The following is a 23,349-nucleotide window of genomic DNA, read 5'->3' as shown; positions in this document are numbered from 1 at the left end:
GTTTTTTTTTGTTTGGTAAATTTTTCATTGTGCGGTCTAATGCCTCCAAAGATTTTTTGTGTGCCAACGTGCATTCATCCCAAACGACTAATCTGATTTGCTGCAACACTTTGGCCATCGCAGAATTCCTCGAAAGGTTGCAAGTTGGAGTTTAATTAACTTGCATGTTAAATGGCAATTTGAGTGCTGAATGAGCTGTTCGACCGCCTTCCAAAGAGCAAAGAGTATATAACGCTGGGGCTAAGGTTACATTAAAAGAGTTTAAAATAAAGGTAGTCGTTAAGTTTTCTTCAATTTTCTAAGTTTCTGTGCAATTTCCTTAATTTTTTTAATGTAAGAACCTTCTACGAAGTATTAGAAAACATTTAAAAAAAAAGATGAATGAAATCGGTAAAGCCGTTCTCAAGTTATAGCATGACCAGGAGAAATAGGGGTTCATTTATATATATATATATATATATATATATATATTTTTAATAGATTAATAAATTAATGATTTTCTCTCGCCGGTAATCGAACCGAGGACCAAAATCGTTTAAGTAACTAAACATTTGAAGTAGGCAATTATTTTTTAAATATTTTTTGGAATTTTTTCGGAATTTCTAATTAAAATTACGGATTTGCAAGATGGCGAGCGTAACGAAAAATGCAACGATCTAGACTCCAATATGGCGGGCGCAACGAAACATGCAACATTTATATAATCCAAGATGGCGACCGTAACGATATGTGAAACTGTGGTTTTTAAGTACCTAATATTTTATTAAATTTTAATTTATTTTTTTATTAAAATCGGATAATAATTAATGATTTTCAAGATTGCGGACATGACGTCATACTATTTGACGATATATATTCCTTGGCATAAGTGGTGGGAGGTCAGTCTGCCGGCGGCTTCCGTGGAGGTAGGACCTGACGTCATTTTTTTATTTTTACCTCGCCGTGTTTGAACCGAGGACTTCGAGCTCCATGGCGTAAGTATATGTTTTTAAAATATTTTTTTATTAAAATTGTATTAATAGTTTTTTTATAAATTTTAGATTTTCAAGATGGCGGTCATAACGGAAATTGCAACGGTGATGTCATAATCCAAGATGGCGGAAAACAAAATTGCTGAATGTTCAAGAAAACTAAATTGCAGCGATGACGTCATCCAAGATAGCTGATCCAAGATGGCCGCCAATGTCAAGGTCATCCAAGATGGCCGCCGTGACGTCTCAATCCGAGATGGCGGACTAGCACTAAGCACCACAGCCAGAAGCCAGGCGCCGGACATACTTTCATATACTACTACCCCAAAACTATCGTCAACTCAAAAGTTTTTATATATAACATGAGAAGTGTCACTTACAAACTGATACATAAAGTATAAATATGGATAATGTCAGTCGAGTTCGTTAATGGGTAATATCCGACTAAAGGGGTAGAAATGGGGAAGGTGTTTGAAAAACCGAAAAATCGCTAATACTCCTATAATACGGTAAATATCACATCCACTTATACGTATTTTAACTCGTAGGAGTCATTCCATTCATTTGTCTAAAACATTTTTAGTAAGACCAACCAAGGGGTGAAAAAAACAAAGGTTGAAGGTCAAAAAAAAATCAAAACTCTGTTCGTAGGCACACCATCGAATTCGTTCAGAGTGCTTGAAAATCTTATAATTTTTATCGAAAACTTTTGTATGAAACTAATTTTATAAGACTAACCATGCTGCAAAGAATTGAAAAAAAAGGGGTAGAAATTAAAAAAAAATCATAAAACGCCGTACATTGAACACTATTACATCCAATCCTTTTTATTTTAAAACCTAAAATTATTATCTACATCTTTCGTCCAAAATTATTTTTTAAATGACCAACCATTGCTGCAAAGGGTGTAAAGTAACAGGGGTTGAAAAACAAAAAATTTCATAACTCCCTTAATATGCACACTATTAAATCTGTTCGAATTGTTTGTAAACCGTATACCGGTAAATATTATCTAAAACATTTTTTTTCTGAAACAATTTTTATACGACCAACCATAACTGCAAGGGGTGGAAAAACGGCACACTATCCAATCTGTTCAAATTGTTTGTAAATCTGTAATTCTTATAATTTTTATCTAAAACTTCTGTCTGAAACAATTTTTGATGATACAAACCATTATTGCAATGGGTTGAAATAACCTGGGGTTGGAATAAAGAAAATAAATAAACTTCCTACGATCTACACTATCGAATCCATTGTATAACTTTCTAAATATTGTCTAAAACTACAGTTAAAATAAATTTTTATCTAACCAACTATTACTGCACACGGTGGAAATAACATGGTTTGAAAATAAAAAAATAATAATTATTTTTTATATATACCATCTAATCCGTTATAATTTATTGTATAAATCTTTAATTTCATCTAAAATATTTGACAAACAATTTTTGATGTAACTAATTATTAACATTAAAACGGGATAAACGTTAAATCGAGATGAAATAAAAAAAAATAATTCAAAACTTTCTTAGTATAACATTTGTTCGAATTTATTTTAAACAATCTTAATATTATCTTAAACTTTGGTGCAAAACAAATTTTGTACGACCACGTTATTAGTGAAACGGATGAAAAATAGTGTTGAAGGTCAAAAAAATTATATAAATACCTTAGTTGGCATACAATATAAAATTACTCGTTCTAAGCTATTCAATGCTGGATACACTAAGTAAAAATACACGTAATATTTTTGTTGCATGGAAAATGAGCAAATATTTTTAATCGATCTTTTTTTAATATTGGAGAACATAAATTTGTTATGTACTTTAAGTTCTCAAAATGTTCCAGAAATTTAAAGAAGTTGCCAAAATATTTCCAGAATAAATAGGTACTTCAAAATTTACCAACTCCTATAGGCTGTGCCGAAATATATATATATATATATATATATATATATATATATATATATATATATTCATTTGAGATCCCTACAGCTTCTTTCCTATTCTCAATTATCTATTGTTCAATAAAAAAAATACTAATAATTTTCTTTATACCTAATAAGCAATAAGATTTCACTTCTGTCGAACGTGGACACCATGTACACAATTATTTTAAATTTAAGTTATTGTTTTTTAAGAAATTTCTGTTTTCTTTATTTTTAAAACTTATTTTTGAATGTTGGCATTTCACGACGAAGATTTTTTTAGTGGTTATATTCTGCCTGGTCAGCTACACATCCCCCCCCCCCCCCGGACCACATTCAACCGGGGCGTGCTCTGCCAAGGAGAGGGGTGTTGAGGCGAGCACTCACCCATCTTGCCAGGTACGATGTCGAATTGCGCAGGCGCATCGTGCACGAACACCGGCCGTGAGCACACCTCCTGCAACAAGTACGCACCGTGTTACACCTCCTGCAACGCGCTGACTCAGTGCTTCGCCTGCAACATACTGGCACATGGGTACACCTCCTGCAACAAGTTTGTACCGCGTCTCACCCAATACAACAAATTGGCTCTATGGCACACTTCTTGCAACAAGTTGTCACCGTTGCACACCTCATGCAAACAATTAGCACAAAAACACACCTCCTGCGAATTGATACAACTAACTATTACTTCAAGGGGTGGAAATAGAATGGTTAAAGAATAAAAATGTTAAAAAATTAAAAATTAAAAAAATCATAACTTTCTTAGTAGAAACACTAAGAAATCCGTTCAAATGTTTTACAAGCCTTATATTTACTATCTATAATTTTTGTCTCAATCAGTCTCATAGACACACACATACATACAGACGATTCACTGTTCCGCAATCCACCGCCCTACCCCCTCAACAAGCCTCTACTACCTCAAAAACATCTCTTACTCGTATGACGACATTCTCCCCGACCAGAACCTCATTACATCGGTAGAGACCTGTAAATCTCGCTATAATTTGTAGTTCTAGTAAAAAAAAAAGTCTTTCCTTGAATGGCTATTGGGCTATTGCCATATTCTACCCTCTGTCCTGATTGCATACCGTTGGGTCATGTGGATTTTAGTTTGTTTTTTATTGACATCCTTTATTTCAGTGCGCATCAAAGGCCCATGGTGATCATGATAAACAAAAGTAGTATTTACATACACACTGGTATACATTTTAGACTGTCTCCAAATAAAAAAGAGAATTTTTCAGGTCTCTGCCGTTGACCATTGTACATGTGACACGCAATTACAATCTCTATCTGTATCTCTGTGAAGCGCACCTGAAGCTTTGTGACGCGCACTTGAAGGCTCTGCGCCACGCTTCTGAAGGCTCTGTGATATGTACTTATATAACGGCTCTTTGACATACATACGAATGCTTAATGGCATGCATATTTCGCGAAACGATTCGGAGACTAGCTGAAAGTTAAAACAATGTATCATCGTACAATGTATCATCGTTTGTGTGTCACGATTGGATGAGTTTCTTCCAGGTACGTGTCTATTGTTAAACCACCTATCACAGCTATTCAGTGTAGAAGCAAACGCGTCCTGAGTGGTTCGGCCAAATGAGGCAACGACTTCTCTCGCCGACGGCCGCCAATCACAAGGAAGAAACCACGGGTTTGGGTATACCTTGTTGCAGTCCATCAAGCGTTCAGATCTTTTCGCGAAAAATGCCTGCCCCTACTGATAGGTCCGCGAGTGGAATCAGCCACGCAGGAAAGGGTCGCGCGTATCGTGTGCTTCTTTCAGGGATTGGCCGGCCAGGGCAGCGATTGTACACGTGATAGAAGTGAAACTTATTTGGCAATTCAACCCTCGATTCGTAAGTATGTCGTAAGGGGTAAAACAGAAGAGAGAGAAAGAAGATAATTCTCTACATAAATTTTACTCACTGTTGCAATACTCACACCATAAAGGAAAACTGTTCGTGTTACTGTTTCTTCAAACATTTCTGCCATTTGGAACACCCCAAATATTTGAACGAAATATTAAATTAATAACATGTAGCGCTATCTATGCAAGAAATGCAGGGACTCTTACCAAAGTTTCCTGTTCGTGTCAGAAAGGTTTCACAACAATGTTTCACGAAAATTCGGCCTTGAAATTTTACTCTTATCGCGCCCAATGAAATTTCACTGTAACTAGATTAAAACTATGCTAAGTTTGGCCAATGTAAAACCTGCATAGACACAGGGAAAACTCTGGACTTAGACATGCAGGGTGCAAATCTGCATGCATTAATGCAGGGGAATACAAGATATAGAGGATGGTCTGGCTGAAAATTTGGGCAGAGTAGAAAAGAGTAAACCATCCGGGATGTTGGGGCATTTGGACGCAAGATTCGCTCTCTTAATTGTTATTTCGGAACCCCTGGTGGCGGGTGGCTACACTAACCACCCACCCGGCTTCCAGCAGCACCTACAACTAAAGAAGGAAGAAAGGTAAATAACCTTACAAACTAGGCACTAAATTAAAACATGTTTCACGAAGTGTACAGCCTGCAGAGACCACCTCCTCGGGTCGGAGTCCGTTCCACATATTATTTCTGCAACGTCGTACATGGCTCAAAACGCGAGTGGGAGACGTGGCGGACGTCACCGAGTCTCCGCCAGCGCTCCGCGTCTTTATTCCTAGTGGAGTTCCGGAAACATTTCAAAATGAAAACACTAATAGTGCGTAGCTTTTTTTTGTATGTTTAACATCTTAGCTCTCGGTATACGGCATTTGGTGCGAGTAATTTCGTGAATGGAACGGAAGTCGCATGGAACGGAAATGTGTAACCACGGTTCTGCCATCTGTGACGGATGGCACGAAACCAAAGTTCACAAAGCCAAAGGGAAATTTATAGTATATACTGTTTAAATAATTATAACAATATGGGCAGTGTTTTAATAAAATTCCTTGTCAAAAATCAGGTCCAAAGCCAGAGTTTAGAATTTCTTCAAGCCCTTTTAGCTATTATCGAAGCCGTTTAATTACATAATTTAAAATGTCGGTCTGTTAATCAAATTATGCCCTTTAGCTGCTTTAGTAACGGATTCTAGCAGCGGGTGCAAAAATTGCGTGTGATACGCGTCAATAAATGTAGTTGAAAACACAATTTTCGTAAAATATGTATCATGCTCGGCTTTATTTTGAAGAATATTATGTTAAATTCTGAGTCCGAGTTTCGTATTATAAGTGTATTTGCAGCACGAGAACATATAAATTTGCTCGTTACTGAGGTTATATGTTACACATCTCTCACTCATATGATTTTTTAAAATCATACGTTTATGCGTCTAAATTATGAACATGCTTTATTAAAAAGAACTATGTGATTAAAAAAATTTCTGCAGTTTGACAAATTCATGTGAACTAGTGATTTGTCCCTACTTTTTTTTAAATATTTACTTTAGTTTAGCTGCAATAATTGCGTCTTACGTGATTTATAAACGAGACTATATGGTTAGCTATTGAATTTTTATTGCTATATTTACACTACAAATAATTAAGTTATAACCATCGAACCATGAGATAAGATAATTAAATACTATAAAATTAATATAATATACAAGGGGCCTATATAGTTTCGCATTCAACCATGTACAATAAAACTATTGCTGTGGATTCTCCGATTGTGCATTTATCGACGTAAACATTTCGTGTATGATCTGAGAAAGTGATACCATTAAGAAACGAATGACTTTGGTTAAGGGCAGAAAATTGTGTTTAAATTCTTAAAGATTACTTTAATGGACTCTACATACAGGTTAAACGAGTATCGTGGTTTATATATAATTCGTTAAATAGGATATGGCAGTGTTAAATACGCGTAGGAGCAAGTGAAGAGAAGTGCAGCGAGCACACGTCGAGGGTGGAGCTAGCACACGGAGCGGTAAGGGCGACTACTGTTAAAACACTGGCCACCTCCTCGCCTCTATGCGCTCTAAGGCCCGTTCTACAATGACACAGAAACGGAGACGCATCTCACGGAACAGAGTTTCTACAACAGCACGCAGACGGAGACTGACTCGTACGAATTAGCTCGGCAATGCTGAGCTCTTCCGTTAACGTTGCACCGTGTGACCTATAGTAGCCGAGTTTATGTTCTAATTATGTTAAAATCTACTTGAACTATGTAGTGTTCTATCATTACCTTGGACTTTAATTTTAATTACATATGTAAATTCTGCCCGTTCTGTGGTCTCGAAGCATAACTTTTTTTTAAAGTTGAATTAATATCTCGTAACCTTGAAATGCACTCTCATTGGTTACCATTGTGGAAGCAGCACAGACGCGATAGTGAAATGTTCCGGGAGATCCGACGTCTCCGTTTGTGAGCAGATGCAGAACGGGCCTTGGGGACTAGGTGCTGTTCCATCGTGAGCATCCAGGCGACAGGGCGTGGGCTGTGCTGACCTTGGGTCTCTTCCACACGAACTGGAAGGGCGGCGTCTGGTGGTAGAAGACCGAGGACTGCGTGGCGGGGAAGTCAGGGTCCTCCCAGAGCTCGCCCCTCTTGAGGCACGCCCTCTTGATGCGCTCGTAGTCCGTCATGGGTCCTGCAGCACACACGGACATGAGACAGCTACGACACAGCACTAGAGCTCTGCCAACAGCAGGCTTGGGAATCGTTTAGGCTCTAGGGGACAGCACGATGCAGGGCGCATTAGGCTATTTGCTAATTCCAGTCCCATATTCATTAAGAAATGTCACGCATTTTACTTTTAACTGTATGTATTTCCCAGATGTATAAACTGAGAATGGGCTTCAAGTGAGTTTCATTACGCAACTTATAGAACATTATTTTTTTTATATAATTACTTACTTTAACAAATAGCAAGTAGAGCACAGCATATATTATTTGTCAGCTAAATATGAAACAAAACATAATAGGCGGTGCTTATACCGTGAAACATTGCCCTTGAACGCATAAAATGACATTAAAAAACCAACTGCACCCTTGCGGATAGGCCGAGCTGATATTTCGTCTGATGTTACAGACCGAGTCCATGTTTTCATGTGATAGAGTAAGCGGCCGCGGGTAGAAGATTGTTAAGGAGTGTTATATTGCAATAGATGAAACTTCACCTGTAGAACAAACATAATAAAAGCATGCATTCACGTCTAATAATGAAATACAAATTCTAACGGCAAAAGCTTCAGTGCTAGAAATTTCGGAGGAAAACAAAATCTCTGTAAAGCGTTTTTTTTAATTATTTAAGTACAGTTATTTTTCATACCATCTTCTATTTTGAACTTAATATAAAGATTTTTTCTATTTTTGAAGCAATAACATTCTCACCCCACAAAGAAAGTAGGTACTGCAAATAACGCATGCGCTTTGGACCTCATGCTAGCTGTTCCATCAGTATAGGATCAAGTCCGGTACAGCACTGCAGAAGTGTTGTCTCACGAAGACATCAGCAAGTGTACAAGAAAAAGAAGACACATGCAAGTCGCGTCTTATCTCGGTGGCAGTGGAGGGAGTCTGTATTGGCAGTTCTTGGTGACCACGATCGCCTAGCAGTCGCACCTGTGTGACGAGGTCTGAGGTATGTGACAACCTCCGGAGGACTCAGGCCGTAGCCAGGATTTTGTGAAGGCGTGGGTTAAGTTTAACCATTATATCATTTTTGTTTTGTTTTATGAATTTAATTTTACAAGAAAATTTACCGTCACACTAAGATCACAGGGAATAGTAGGTAGACTTACTCAACGTATACACACAGAAATTTAAGTAATGATTTTTGTGTGAAAAACGTAAAGTATACATTTTACATTATGTTTCAATTCAATTGTTTTTAATACCTTGTTCTTAAGTAATTGGAGTTCGTTAAAACAAGTCATAAATACATATACATTAATGTTATTAAATAATCAAACACGTATTTCAATTTTGTATGCAAATCATGCCTACAGTAACACTTATGCAAACCTGCACTAAATATAGACTACTTGGAAACACAGTTCCTGCAGCTTCTGTGTATGTGGCTAGCTGTATAACGGGAGAAAAGAAATTGCTGTTACCCTCTGAGGATTACAGTATCCCTTCCAAGATAATAGCATTGTAACCTAAAGTATTGTTACGATTTTACCGCGGGTTCCTAAAGGATAGCCCAATTAATAGATTTTATTTCACACACACAGTTTTATTTATTACCACTACTTGTCACTTACAAATAATCTTCTAAATTAGCAAATAATTAATTACACTTAAATAAAGGTCTATTCCCCAGTCACTCGTTCCACACACCTCGCTGGGCCGCACCTCTGGCGCAACTCTCGCCGCAGCACCCCTCGTGGGTCTCCGCCGCAGGACTCCGTCGCCACACTCCGCCGCCGCCGACGCACTTCCTCTTCGCCGAGGATCCGCTCGATTCCTCGCTCGCAACTTCGCTCGGGACTCCGCCGCGTCCGCGACTCTGTCGCCCGGAAACTCCGCCGCGGGAAAACTCCCGACTCCACTGAACTCACTCACTCCCTGCCCTGGAACCTTCGTCCAAGGACTTCGCCACTCTGCCGCACCCGCGGCACTCTCGCCCCGGAAGCCCCGCCGCGGGAAGGCTCCCGCCTGAACTCTCTCTCTCTGAACTCCACTGACTCTCTGACTGGCGTCCTCGGGCATATATATAGGCCCCAGCAATTCCAGAACTCAGGAGAGCGGCCGGGGCCCGTCGCGTCATCGCGAGCCGTCCCGACGCGACGGCAGAAATCTCTCGAAAACACGTGTCGGCGGCTCGCGCAACTCCCAGCTGTCCGGTGGCAGTTACGTGTCAAAGGCATGGCGCCGCGCGGGGAGTGCGGAGGGCTGGAGGGAGATAAAGCGGCGACCCAGGTGCGCAAGGCACATCTCATGTTACGGCGTGCACCTGCGCGTGACGTGGCCTTGCTAACGTTCGTAACAGTATTTATATAAATATGTCTTCGCGTGTTTTTTTCCTATTCCGGAACCAGCTGGCTTCCACCCCCCCCCCCCCCCCCCCGGCATCGTCCACCTTACGTCCGTCAACAAGCTGAGTCGCACGTCGGTCATAATACTTTTTCCACTTGGATGCTGCCAACTTACTGTTAAGGCTTAAATTTTTGAGAAACTTTCTCTTGTAAAGGTATACCAGTTTGCCGATTAATAACGCTAAGCACGAATATAATTAAAAAAACTCCACATCTTTATTTAAAAATAAATTCAATTTACCGTGTATTATTAATTACTTTTGTGTATCAGAAAATTTTTGTTTCAAATATCAAGCTTAAAAAGTGTTCATAGGCAAGTTAACAACATAATATGGAAGCAGTAAAAAAACTAAAAAAAAAAAAACTTTCAAACTAAAGACAATGCCTTTAAGATATTATTGAGGTTATAATTCAATCAATCCGTCCGTCGAAAGATAAAGCTTGGCGAGGTTTTGACGGACGGACGGATGGAATTTTTTGGGCCATCTGACTGGCTGCAGGTGACAGTCAGATCATTATTGTGAATGCAGTTTAACTTTGAGAGAGTGAGCACCGGGTGATATCTGAGTAATTACCAAACACGTGGGTTATGTTTATGTTGTGTGGTGTCGTGACTATCGTGCACGTGCAGTAACTACTTCGAGCGTGCGGCAGTTATGGTGCGTGTGCAGTAGTTACGTGACGTGTGCCAGCGGCGTGCGTGAGCGGCGGCCTTGCGACCAATAGCCACAGGCGGTGCGAGGTCGCTGCCAATAGCATGACCCGGCTCTCATCAGCTGTAAGGACACCACCCCCCCCCCCCCCCCCCTTCCTTTCCTGGAGTCCTTCACGGTCACTAGAGACTAGCGTGTGCTGATTCCTCTGCTATGTCTAGTCCTCGAAACAAAAACAAGTGAAGTTTTGCTGACGAAATATCAGAAAAATAAACTTTTCGTCGTGCCATTTAAGGCCAAGAAACGGGATGAAAGATAAGTGACTTTCGAGAAAAAAATGCTTAGAACTTATCAGTAAATTAGTTATTTACACAATATATTAATTATTGTTTTTGTTTATTAATGTTTTAACATCACTCCGACAGCGGGAATCTCACTCGAACAAGGACAACAACACAGAGATGAACGAAAGTTGGCTGCACTACAGATTTTACCAGCGTCACATCCTAGTAAACTCGTGCATTAAAAAATTGTCGAAACTCCACCTGGTCCCTCTGTTACCTTACCCCTCCCTCGCTTTAACGTGTTGTTTTTTTTTTAGTCTCTCTCTCTCTTCCCCCCCCCCCCCCCCCCCTTTTCACACGGGAGAAGACAGTCCCACACAGCCTAAGTGATTGTGGGCCATACTAACCAAACTGAGAATGATTTTAAAGAAGGTTGTCATGGACAGGAAAAGGAGGGGGGCACCAGGGGAGCCCGGGCCCCCTGGAATTTAAAAGCCCCTCACTGAGGGGGCCCTGTTGCGCTTGCAGAATCGTGACCGTAAAACGACGGGGTTCATACACACAAACGTCAAAACTATGTTTTATGGAAAACTTTCGGAATATTTTTTTTATTTTTTTGCATACTGCATGCATGTATGCTAAAATATGGCCAGCATACAACATATAAGTACCTTATCCAGAGATGACGTGTTGGTCAACTCCACGTGCAGAACTCTCGGGTCGCGCGGGCCCCCTCGCGAATCATACAGATTTGCGCCCCTGCGTACCAACTGGGCACACAAGCCGACCAGTGTTGGTGCCAGTGTTCCAACCGGAGCTCGTGGACAGCTGGGACAGCTGGACAGCTGGAGCGGGCCGTCTCGTCCAGAATCCGTGCCTGACCTTGGAGTGGCGGGGACAACTCCCCTCCCCCCCCCCCCTCCAAAACCTCAGAGCAGCCAAATGCCCGCTAGTTCCTCTACCACCGCGGACCGACGAAGGTTGCTGAATGGCGTCTCGTGCGACATTCGACAGAACACCTGGCTCACCGCAAAGAAACCAGCCAATGTAGGTCCCCGACATCGCGTCTCACACCCACGAAACCTCACACTTTACATTCCTGCTTAACGTGTTCTTCCAGTCGAGAACGTATTTAGTATCATGCCAGTTGGGGCATATGTTCCTTGGGTTATGTTTAAGTAAAATGTTGGGTACCTGTCGAGAGGAATGACTGTCAGTCGATTCCAAAATGTTCACATACATGAAATACACTTGCGACACGTAAGGGAGTTGGTGTGAACAATCTTTACCATGTTAATACTTTAAGTCAAAATCAATATCTTCATGGCAAAACAGTTTTCTGTTACAATAAAGTTTAACACTAATTTACACGTGTTGGGATTACGTTCGTTTAGCAATATTCACTACATGATGGCATATTTACGATTATTCCTAGCGAGTTCTTTTCAAGCTAATAAACAAATTTACAGAATATTAGCCTTCAAACAGCTACGATTTGTTTTGCTATCCAATTGCTAGCCACTTGACTTTAACTTCAGGAAAGGCACCCACTCCATGCTTTCGACAATGACTAGCAAATGACTTTCCGCCGTATTGCTGACAATTTCGGCAAATTAGACGCCGCCTACGACTGTGTAGTTGGTCATGCTTGCAACAAATGGCGTATGTCCATTTTTTCACCTAGTTAATTTCTCGTCCTCGCGCTAGGTCGGGTTGTAACAGTCTTGGTGGCCGCCCGACCAGACAATAACACGACACAGGCCTATTCCTACGATCATGCACATTCCGCGGAAAAGATTACGAGACTAGCTGAGAGTTAAAACACTGTAGCATCGTCTGTGTCTCGTGATTGGGTGAGTTTCTTTCAGGTGCATGTCGAATGTTACAACACCAATCACGGTAATTCAGTGCGGAGGCGAACACCTCCCGAGTGGCTCGGTCAAATAACGCAACGACTCTCTCGCAGACGGCAGCCGTCTAATAGGCGTTCAGGATTTTTTTCGGGAAAAGTGCCTGTACCTACTTATTCCTGTCCTCTGGACATGAGTACATCACTGGCTTTCGATTCTACTTTATAACCGTCATCGTTACGTGAGTCAAACAAACCCTCGTGGGTTTGTTGATTAATGGTAAGCCAACAGGCACACGCTTTCGTTAAAAATCATTGATGGTAATGTAGTAATTTGATACAGAACTTATTTTACTGCACTACAAAAGAAATAAGGGTTCACACACTCTTACTTTAGACATTTTTGAGGTTTCCCTGTTTGCCCTGTTCAAACAATTCTCTCTCTCCCCCCCCCCCCCCCCCAAACCAGGTATCATGAATCAACCGTGAAAGCTACCATGGATATATTTAACTAAAAATGATTACCGAAACACATTCACATTTCACCAAACATACATAACATGCAAAATCGACTTTAAAATAATTCCATGCTCATTATGCGATCTACACTACATAGCCAACTTTGCGAGTCTGATAAAATAAAACTAATATGTTTGATCATACAATAATTGTGATCAGGCAAACGACTGAAACAAATTTGATTGTTCTTCAGAATAATACGTACACGTAGGTTTAACGACTGACAGTGATGCAAATTATTACCGACACACGAATTCATTACTAAAAATACATACTGACATAACGAGAAGACATGCTATGAAATTTTACTAGTACTGAATTGTAACTAAGATATTGTCAATTGCCCTGTGTTTTCCAGGTTTAGAAGAAGCATCTTCAGTTCCCTGAGTTTTCCGTGTTTTCCATATTCTTCCTGCCTGCGGGAACTCTGGAAATATCGAGACCGGATTGGACAGTCGTGACTTGAGGTCAAGTAAAGTATTTGTCCATTTGATTAACCTGCAAAGTTTTTGCTTAGATTTTACAAACCCTTCACAGCATTGTAATGCTCTAAAATTTTATAACCTAAAAAAATGTTCCAAATGCCGTCCGCCAAGAGACAGTATTTAAAAAATGTTATACTGCGCCATTTGCGCGCACGGCCTGTGTCCATGCTGATTAGTATCAAATACTGTAGAGGGAGAATACAGGACAGCTCTATACTAATAGCACAGCCGCGCGGGCGAAGAGCGTCAGCGCTGCTACCTAGCGGCTCGGCGTGATAACAGCACCCGCGGCCATGCATTCCAAGCCTAAAATGTATTAACTTCAACTCGTCATTGCACCTAGACTAATCAACAGATTCTTTTGAAAAAAATTGTGTTGAACCTCGTATTATTGGCGGCCATGTAGAAGTAAATTTATTTGCTGAAAAGTTAGTTGCTTTCTATGTAAAAAATAGTTAACAATGAACAGCATATTAGTTGTTCATATAGTGTATAATACGTATATAATAATTATATGTACAGTTAACAGAGATTTGAGCACGATATTATGAAATTAAATAACATGGACATTTAAATAATATTGAAAATTAAAGGGAGATGAAAAAATACATAAATATTTCAGTATGACATAAATATGTAGAAGTACATAGCGTTTGACACAATGTAAATAAACAATATAGTCCTTAAATTAGAACTTACAATTGCACTATCTTAAGCTACCATAAATATTAAATATGTATTAATACCTCGATACTTTAAAATAATAATATTTAAATAAATGCATTATTACAATGGTACCAGAGCTAGAACAAGTTTTACAAGATTCACTTCCATTGTAAATGAAAAAGGCAAATAATATACAAGAGACGAATATGCTTGTAAAATTTTATCCAGCTGTACCTAAATAGGTAGCAAGAAGTTTATTTTCCCCGATCATACCTTATAACCACTGCTATGCTAGATATTCCATACAATTTACATGTGCATGGCTTTTTTTGCTTTTTTGTTTTCTTTACTCCGGGTTCTCCCACATTCATGGTAAAACAAATATTTAATGTCATAATCAATTGTTTTATAAAAGGTGTAAACGATGCTTTTGCGAGGAAATACATTATCTGAAAAGGAATTGCGTGAAAATAAGAAGAATAAAACAAAGCATAAAATCACTAAGATATCAACAAACCAAGAAATAAGGCATATATTTAGTTAACAATGAAAGCGGGAAGTGGGAAATATTACAACTCACGATAGTATGTTTTTCTAAATAAATATTTTGACTTGGGAAAAATTTTTACGTTCTATAAGGCAATAGAATTAAAAAAAAATATATTTAATAATAATTCCTTTCAATTCTGACGGTTACTCTTTGTACTTCAGCCAGTTTCGTTTCTGAGGTTTTCGTATGGCGCGGCCGTGGTCGCGGCAGCTAGGGGTAGTCATCACGCCGAGCCGCGAGAGCGCAGCACCGTCGGTTTCTCGCGAAAACGAGCCAGCTGTCCTGTATTCTCCCTCTACAGTATTTGTTAGTATGTACAAGCGCTGCGCACTCCTTGTTTTATGGCCAAGCGTACGGTAACTGCGATTTGTAGTACGATAATGTCGTGCGCACGACAGTTGGCACGCGGGCGGAGTTTCGGCGGTGTCCGCTAGGGGCGCGGCTGGCTTTCTCCGCTACCCCGCTTTCGCCGGCCGCCGTGTGCTGCGTGCCGTGGTTGGCAGGCGCAGCTCAGGGGACGTGCTGTCCGCTGCGTCTATCACGTGTCTTCCTGTACGTGCTAGGAGTACACCCCAGGACAATGGTACTCTTTTATTGGCCTACTCTTTACGCAAAGTCCTCTGCGTCAAAAGCCAGCCTGCCGACTTCTTACAGCAGGAACATTACTACAGGGTGACAGATGGGAGCTTGTGCCCCGGGCACCGCATTGGGGGGGGGGGGGGAGAGTAGATTATACTATAAATATTTACTTAAATATCGTTGTATTAGAACAAAAAAAAACGTTGGAGGGCACACGAACTGAATTATTTCTATTGAAAGATACATACATGTATATCGTCAAATATTTAAAAACTGGTGTTCTTCGCGTACCATCCAACTTCCAACGTATTATAATGAAAAAAATAAAATATATATATATAAATATATTTAATTACCATCTAAGTTGAATAAAAAATGTTTGAAATGGTGGAATTCATGTGTGGTGACGATAAGAAGTGTCGGAAAATATTTTTGGTATGGTTGGTTTGAAAAATAAAGGGGACGCTAAGATGATTTCTTGCCCCGGTTGTAAACTAGTCTAGTTACGTCCCTGCTCTATAGTCTCGCACATTCAGTGTGCCAAAGCCCAACGAACACTGACATCGGCCCGATTACACACAGGACTGTGCAGTCCAGCCTGCAGGTCACGAACCCGCCAGTGTTCGTGCAACGTGCATGGTGCAATCTGCGGCTAAGATGAAAGATAATTGGCTGCACTACGAGTTCTGTCAGCGTGCGCGGGCTTGTTCGAATAATGCACTTCGTGTCTGCAGGCAGACACTGACGTATCGCTTGAGTTGTTCATGCCCACCTTTATCTATTCATCTTTCTTCCAGAACTGACTCGGAGAGAGAACTCCCTTCTGCAATTGACTGGCCAATGAAAGCGTGGTTGCCGTCTCGACTAATAGAAAACCAGCATGTTTTCGGAGGCCCGAAGGCCAACGCACCCGCCTTCCGCCCCTCCCAAATGTGCGCCCTTTAAGGGTAGATTGGGAGTCTGCTTCCATATCTATATAGTCCAGGGCCCCTTCTTACTGAACTATCAGATCCAGAAAACATGTCCCCTCCACCACTATGGAACCCATAGTGGCTTCTTAGGAACCTGTAGACTGAAATCCCCACATGGGGCAATATGCAGGTAAGGGTTCAAGTCAGGCGTATTCACAGTCCAGCAAAACCAACACCATAGTATATATATATAAGTCCATTACATGTCCTTTATATGCCATTATATTGATTATATATCCATTACATGTTATATATATTGATTATATTCCTTATATAGATTATATATCTATTATACACCCATATACAAATTACCAGACATGCTTCAGCGCCTGCTACCCATCAGCCATCCAGGTTTTGCCATAATTTTGAGGACCATCCACTGGGGCCAGGTCCCCCATTTGGGCCCTGACTAACCAGTAGGTAGTCAATAATCCTGTGCGTGCTTTATCCAGGAGTACATAGTCCAAGTATCTCAGTAGTAGTTGAATACTACTCCGCTGACAGTTGCAAGGGAGAATGTTCACGGAGCCAGTGGCTCAATTTCGTCTGCCACTTGAAGTCTCACTATGACTCTCCGAGCAAATTCATGGAAGAGAACCCAACTCTCTTTCCGTGCCACCACATTTGCAAGGTCGTAGTCACACCCAATCAGACCCAGGTGGAACTTCAGCTGTTCACGAAGATCCTCAACTTTTTCACAATCATGCAGCACATGCCTGACATCATCCACTGTGTGGCAGTGCCCACACAGCGGATTCTCTGCTAGACCAAATTGGTGTAATTTGGCCTTGAAGTTACCATGCCCAGTTAGAAGTTGAACCGTGGCCCGCGTCAGTTCTATATGTTTGCACTGAATTCGATCTTGTACATTCGGGAAGATCTCATAGGTATGCCTACCTTTTTCACTTGCTTCCCACTTGCGCTGCCACTGCCCCATGGTTCCTTCTCTGAGCCTTATGTGGTCCTCCGGCCTGAGGGTGCCCGCAGCTTTCAGGGCAGCAAGCTGCCCTTTTTCAGCCACAAGCAGATCCAGTGGGATCACCCCAGCGAGTACCTGCAGAGCGTCATTGGATACGGTACGGTAGGCCCCGGTAACCGCAAGAAGGGCAGCACGCTGCGCCGACTGCAGTTTCCTCCTCATGTGTACCAGTCCTGAGCGATGCCACCATGCAACTGCACCGTAAGTCATGATTGGGATAAAAACCCCCCTATACAAACATGCCAGCGTAGGCGACGATAGGCCCCGGTTGGTCGGGGACAATCCTCGGAGGCGATGAAACATCACCACAGCCTTTTGGGAAACGTACTCTAAATGCTTAGCAAATAAGAGCCGATCATCCAGTAAGACTCCCAGATACTTATGAGTGGTGGTAAATTTTAGGCGCTCACCCCCCAGGCTCACTTGTGGGTAGTGAGCCCAAGCTCCGCTAAACTTGCCCTTTAGCATCATACATCTGGACTTTCCCGATGAGAACCGAAGTTTCACCGAGTCAGCCCAGGATGAAATCTGCACCAAGATCTCATTACACCGCCACTCTAGAGCAGCCCTGGAACAACCTGAGACGAGAATAAGTCCATCATCAGCATACCCAAAGATCTCGCAACCCTCAGGCAGCCGGGTCCGGAGGAATCCATCGAACAGTATGTTCCACAACAAGGGTCCAAGCACGGAGCCCTGGGGGCAGCCCTTTGACAAGGTCTTTTCTACTTCCGCATTCCGCAATTCCACCACAGCTATGCGGTTGCGAAAGTAGTCACACAACAAGGAGTAGAGGTTCTGAGGACACTCCAGCTCTCTCAGCCGGCTGAGGACCCCCGGCCACCACGCAGTGTCAAAGGCACTGGCGATGTCCAGGAATATCCCCATCAGGTATTTTTCCGTACATCGCCCCACACTGCTGAGGAGGTCGTGCAGAGCGGTTTCCGTTCCAACACCCGATCGAAAGCCGTACTGACGGATGTGCAATCCCCCCACTTGCTCAAGGTGGTGGGTAAGCCTCCTGTTAACTAACTTTTCGAGAACTTTCCCCAGGACTGGCAGTAGTGTGAGAGGCCGGTATGATTTCGCATTAGCCGGGTCCTTCCCATCACCTTTATATAGGGCTCTAAGGATGCCCTTTTTCCAGGTCTTCGGAAATTTTCCCTCAGCGAGGGATTTATTGTATAACTGCAATAGTTGTTCTGAAATCCTGGGGTAGACTCTCTTAAGTATTTCTGCCGTTATTTTATCGTGACCAGGGGCTTTTTTGTTTTTCATACTATTGACTGCATCCGTAAGCTCTTCCCTGTTAAAGGGAGGAGTGTCCTCCGCATGGTATGGTTCTAAGATGTTCATTCTGGTGTGCGCATGCGAGTTGCTCTCTCCGACAAGGGAGTCGTCAGGGAGAAGCATTCCCATCATCTCGACAGAACTCTCCACTATATCCGTGCTGAACTGGTTGCCTATGTTCAATCCATGCATTGCACTGGCCACTCGCCGCCTCTGAGCAGCTATTCTGTACACTATTCCCCAGGGGTCCCTGTTACCTTCAGTTTCCACAAAACTTCTCCATGACTCCAGTCTAACTTCCCTTACTCGGTGGTTATATTCATGGCGGAGCTGACGATACCGCCGCGAACCCTCCTCACGATCTGCTCCCTGCAGAGAGGACAGCCGACACCTAGCTGCCCTCAAACGTTTACGTGCACCTTCGAGTTCGCTTGTCCACCAGGGATTTCCAACGCGGTTATTTTTGCGTTTCCTCAGCACAGCTTCACAAGTCTCCTGTATTATCTTTGTAATTGCTTGTGCTCTCACATCGACTGAGTCAGATTCAAGCCTCTCCTGATATTCCTGCACCTTCTGCAGGAGTACTTCATCAAATTGTTTCCAATTTGTGTCCTTATGAATGTAACAGGTCCTAGGGACAGTAACAGTAGCAATATTAGTAGGAAAAAGGTCTACATAGAATTGAATCATTCTATGATCACTTGAGGTATGATCTGTTACCTCCCAATTTGTAATCACTCCCCAGGCACGTTCCGTGCATGCTGTAATATCAATAAATGTCTCGCTTCCTTGGGCCGAGACATATGTGGCCATCCTACCCGGCTGGTTTACGATATGCAAACCATGTACCAAGAGAAACCTGTCTACCTCCTCTCCATTCCGATCTACTACAGGTGAGTGCCACAACTCTGATTTAGCATTGGCATCTGCACATAGTATTACTCGCTTATTTCCGATACTTCTAAGTATCCTATCCCAGTGGTCCAGGTGAACTTGGACATCGTCTGAGAACTTAAAGTAGGAGGAGACCAGGTATATCTCTTCTCGTGCAGCCCCAGTCAACTGCACCACAATATGATATTTACCCGAGAGGTGGCCACATACCAGCATGTCTAAGGATTCATTCCAGACTATGATCGCTGCCTGGGGGTGTTCTCCCATAAAGACCTTTCTTCCTGTCAGGCCTGGCAGATTTCCGCCTACAGAGTACGGCTCCTGCACCAACGCAATGTCAATCTTATTTTCACGGCATACAGCTTCAAGCTCAGCCGAGACAACCGAAGAACCCCGCATATTAAGTTGTGCACACCTAACCATAATCTATGCGAGAAGCCTCTAAGGCGGTCATCTTGACCAGAGTTGGGCATGTGCGGGCAGTAACCTCATGATCAAGATCAGTGAGGTTCTCTCGCTTACAGTTGGCACAGCAAACCCTCGTGGCCTCGCACTGCTTATTAGAGTGCCCTTCCTTTCCACATCGACCACATGTTTGCGCCTGCTTGCAACTACCGGAAAGATGTCCATATCTCTGACATTTATAACACCTCAGTGGGCTCAGAAAATCTGCAACCCTACAAGAGGTATAACCCAGATAGATCCTTCCCATAGAGATCATAGTACGTCTAGTTCCTGGATTGCATTGTACAACCAGATGGACCTCCTCTTTTTTCCTGTCTCCAATCATCCTCCTGATTTTGAAGTCCTGCTTAAATTCCTCACAAGTGCCATCAGCTGCGCTACAATTCTTACTATAGATTGTTTCAGCCACAGCTTCATTAGCCAGGTTTCTTGGCACATCATAAATTATAACCGAAGGAAGATGCTTCCTTGGTTCATGCACTCGCACTTCAGAGGAATCCTTGAGCACAGTTCTTATGTGCTTCAGTGTGGCATCATCTCCGGCTTCTACCAGCACTCCACCTTTGGCGACCGGCCTAATCGCCTTTATCTTAACATCTTTTTTGGTTTTATCCAAACCACCAACCAAGGCTGCTTTGGTTGTTTTACTTGGTGCAAGTGTGTCCACCGGATAGACTACCAACACTTTCTTGACAGGTTGGATGGGAACAGGTCCAGCAGAGGTCTTAACAACTCGGGACGATCCTGGTTGTGATACATCCATCCCCCGGGCTGCAGCTGCATATGAGTGCTGCTGCACAACTGGAGCCTCAACACATGCCTCACTCCTACCTTCAAGACGGCAGAAAACCAGCAGTGGCAGATACAAGATTTTTATTAGGCGGAGGGAATTTTGAAAAAAAAAAAATGGATGCAAATCACATACTGACTTTCTGCGCCCGCCGCTAGAATTCGCTGCCTGAATAGCAAACGTTTCTTGCCATCGCCACCATCAAATTCTGATAGCCATTAGCAGCACGAAACAACCGGAAATTTTGAACTATAAGAAACGGTTCCGATGAATTTCGGCTTTGGACCTGATTTTCAACAAGGAATTTAATTCAAATACTGCCCATCTTGTTAAAAGTAATTAAACAGTTAATTCTATAAAGTTACCGCACACGTTTGAAGTTATACTTCTATGGAATTACTAAAACATTAACAGGAAGCATTTTAAAAGACATATTATAACACTTATGTTTGTATATTTGTTTGTGCTGAAACGACTGAAATCAGTCTGTAAATACTTCCTACAAACAAATCTTAACCTTACTGAGCTGATTAAAAGAGAAAACCGAGTGACAAGATTTGAACCACACGCCTTGAGGTTACTAAGCGCGTGCTCTAACACTGTGCTACTAAGACTCTTATGAATTAGAAGGAGAATATGTATTATAATCATTTAATGCCAGTTTTCTTAGGCATTTTAAAACTTATGATTACTTTTTACTATGACTAATTTAGCTTACCAAATATATTCCAGAGTAGTTTCATTATTATAAAGTTTAATTTGGCACACTATTGCGTTTGATATGTACCCTAATGATTACGAAAGTGACTACATAGGGATTAATGTTGCTACAAGATGGTCCGCCATCTTTGTGACACATTTCCGTTCATCGATTTCCGTTGCATTTTCATATTACTTCTACCAAATGCCATATACCGAGAGCTAAGACGTTTACATAACAAAAATATGCGATATTCACCATGACGCAAATTAATCCGTGACGTATCAGTACCAAAAAGTATACAACTCACCCGGCTGTCGAGTAACCGATATCTAGCCAGCACCGACACAAGCCCAGCGGGTCTTCACATTCCGACAGCAGCACGACCAAGCGCAAGCTCCAAGAGCAACTTGTCTTTGTTTTAAATATTTCTCTGCAGCTGCAGTGCGCGCTTACAAAGCACTTGAATAACTAGCAAAGCAACAAATATTTCAGGAAGTCTTTTATAAAATATCTCAACAAACAATAAAATATGGCAAAGTGAAATAAGCAGTGGCTGTGATCCTTATTTTTATGAGCTTTTTACAAGTGTGTGTGCTTATTTAAATCGATTGTTTAGGTTAATACAAATTAATCTTAAGTTTAATATTTAAAGATGTATTATTGTGATATGAGTAACGTGTGGTTTAATATGCGTGAATCATGTTTATTTACTTGCTGGCAATTAGTTGTTTTGTATTTTGTAAGTTGTTTGTCATATTCTTGTTTATTGTCTTTTATTTAGGTTAGCTTGGTTCTGCACGTTTGTTTTGTTATAACTTTACATTTAACTTTGCAAAATGTATGTGGTTGAGTGACGCATAAGGAACTACCAGCCCACCACGCTAATAGCACGACAGTCGGGTGTCTAGCCGAGCGAGTGTCCGTCTGCCAGTCGGGAAGTTTAACGTATCGCGCTCCAAATAAACAATGTCGCGATAAGTGTTTCGATAGTCTACTAATGCTCGGCCAGCTTTACACTCATTAATACAATTTTTATTTTTTGGACATACGTGGTTTTATTTTTTATCCAAATCACATGGATTTCTGTGTGGCCATAAGTTTGGATAGGATGAACAGACGTAAATTTATGTTTATTAATCACAATAAATGCACCTCCACCTATTTCCATAGAGGCATGCACTCGATGTCTGTCGATTATGCCAGTTCCCGAAACGTCGCAACTTTTTGCCGTAGGAAACCACATGGTTCGTCGGTGCTTCTGTCATTATGTTGTCCATAATACCGGTTTAAATTCATCGTTGGGGCAATCTGTTCGACATCAGCTGATTTAGGCTTGATCTGTGTTAATTTATGTTTTCACTTTTATTTTTCATTCTGCATTCTTGAATTTTTTCCATGACAGTGCATAACTACAATGGCGTATGCCCAGATAATTGTATTACACCAAAATTCCTCATTGCATGAATCATTTAAAGAGCAGATTGATAAGAACATAATATAATGTATACTGACATTATTATTACAGTTTTGGTCATTCTGAAAAAAAATTCAATACTAGACACCAATTATTATCTCACCGGAGAAACTATTTGTAGCGGTTAGTCATTATTAATAACAAGGCGTTCCATTCAATCATGCGCTATGCTTAAATATAGCCAAAATTTAATATTAAATTATATAAAACATTTGTCGACAAAAACTGTTGAAGCCTAGATGGCGTTTTTCAGTTACGTCTCCTTAGAAATAAAAATTTAATATTGTCAGATGAAGCTCTTGATTAAATACAACA

At 41.4% G+C, this 23,349-nt stretch overlaps 1 protein-coding gene across 3 annotated transcripts in view; it reads right to left on the bottom strand.

The window, feature by feature from the left end:
• LOC134539384 (calpain-C) overlaps window positions 1-23,349 on the bottom strand; it is a 114,635-nt gene that overhangs the window by 69,387 nt on the left and 21,899 nt on the right. For all 3 annotated transcript variants that reach the window (XM_063381394.1, XM_063381386.1, XM_063381378.1), the window contains exons 2-3: window positions 7,349-7,491; window positions 3,289-3,358 (exon numbers count right to left, since the gene is read on the bottom strand). In XM_063381394.1, coding sequence (XP_063237464.1) covers window positions 3,289-3,358; window positions 7,349-7,486 — 208 coding nt within the window. In that variant the 5' untranslated portion in view covers window positions 7,487-7,491. The remainder of the gene's footprint in view (window positions 1-3,288; window positions 3,359-7,348; window positions 7,492-23,349) is intronic.

Source organism: Bacillus rossius, chromosome 1 (genome assembly GCF_032445375.1).
Source record: "Bacillus rossius redtenbacheri isolate Brsri chromosome 1, Brsri_v3, whole genome shotgun sequence".
In the NCBI taxonomy this organism is placed as follows: domain Eukaryota; kingdom Metazoa; phylum Arthropoda; class Insecta; order Phasmatodea; family Bacillidae; genus Bacillus; species Bacillus rossius.
The sequence above is the reverse complement of the archived record's forward strand: the minus strand, read 5'-3'. Positions and strand labels throughout refer to the sequence as shown.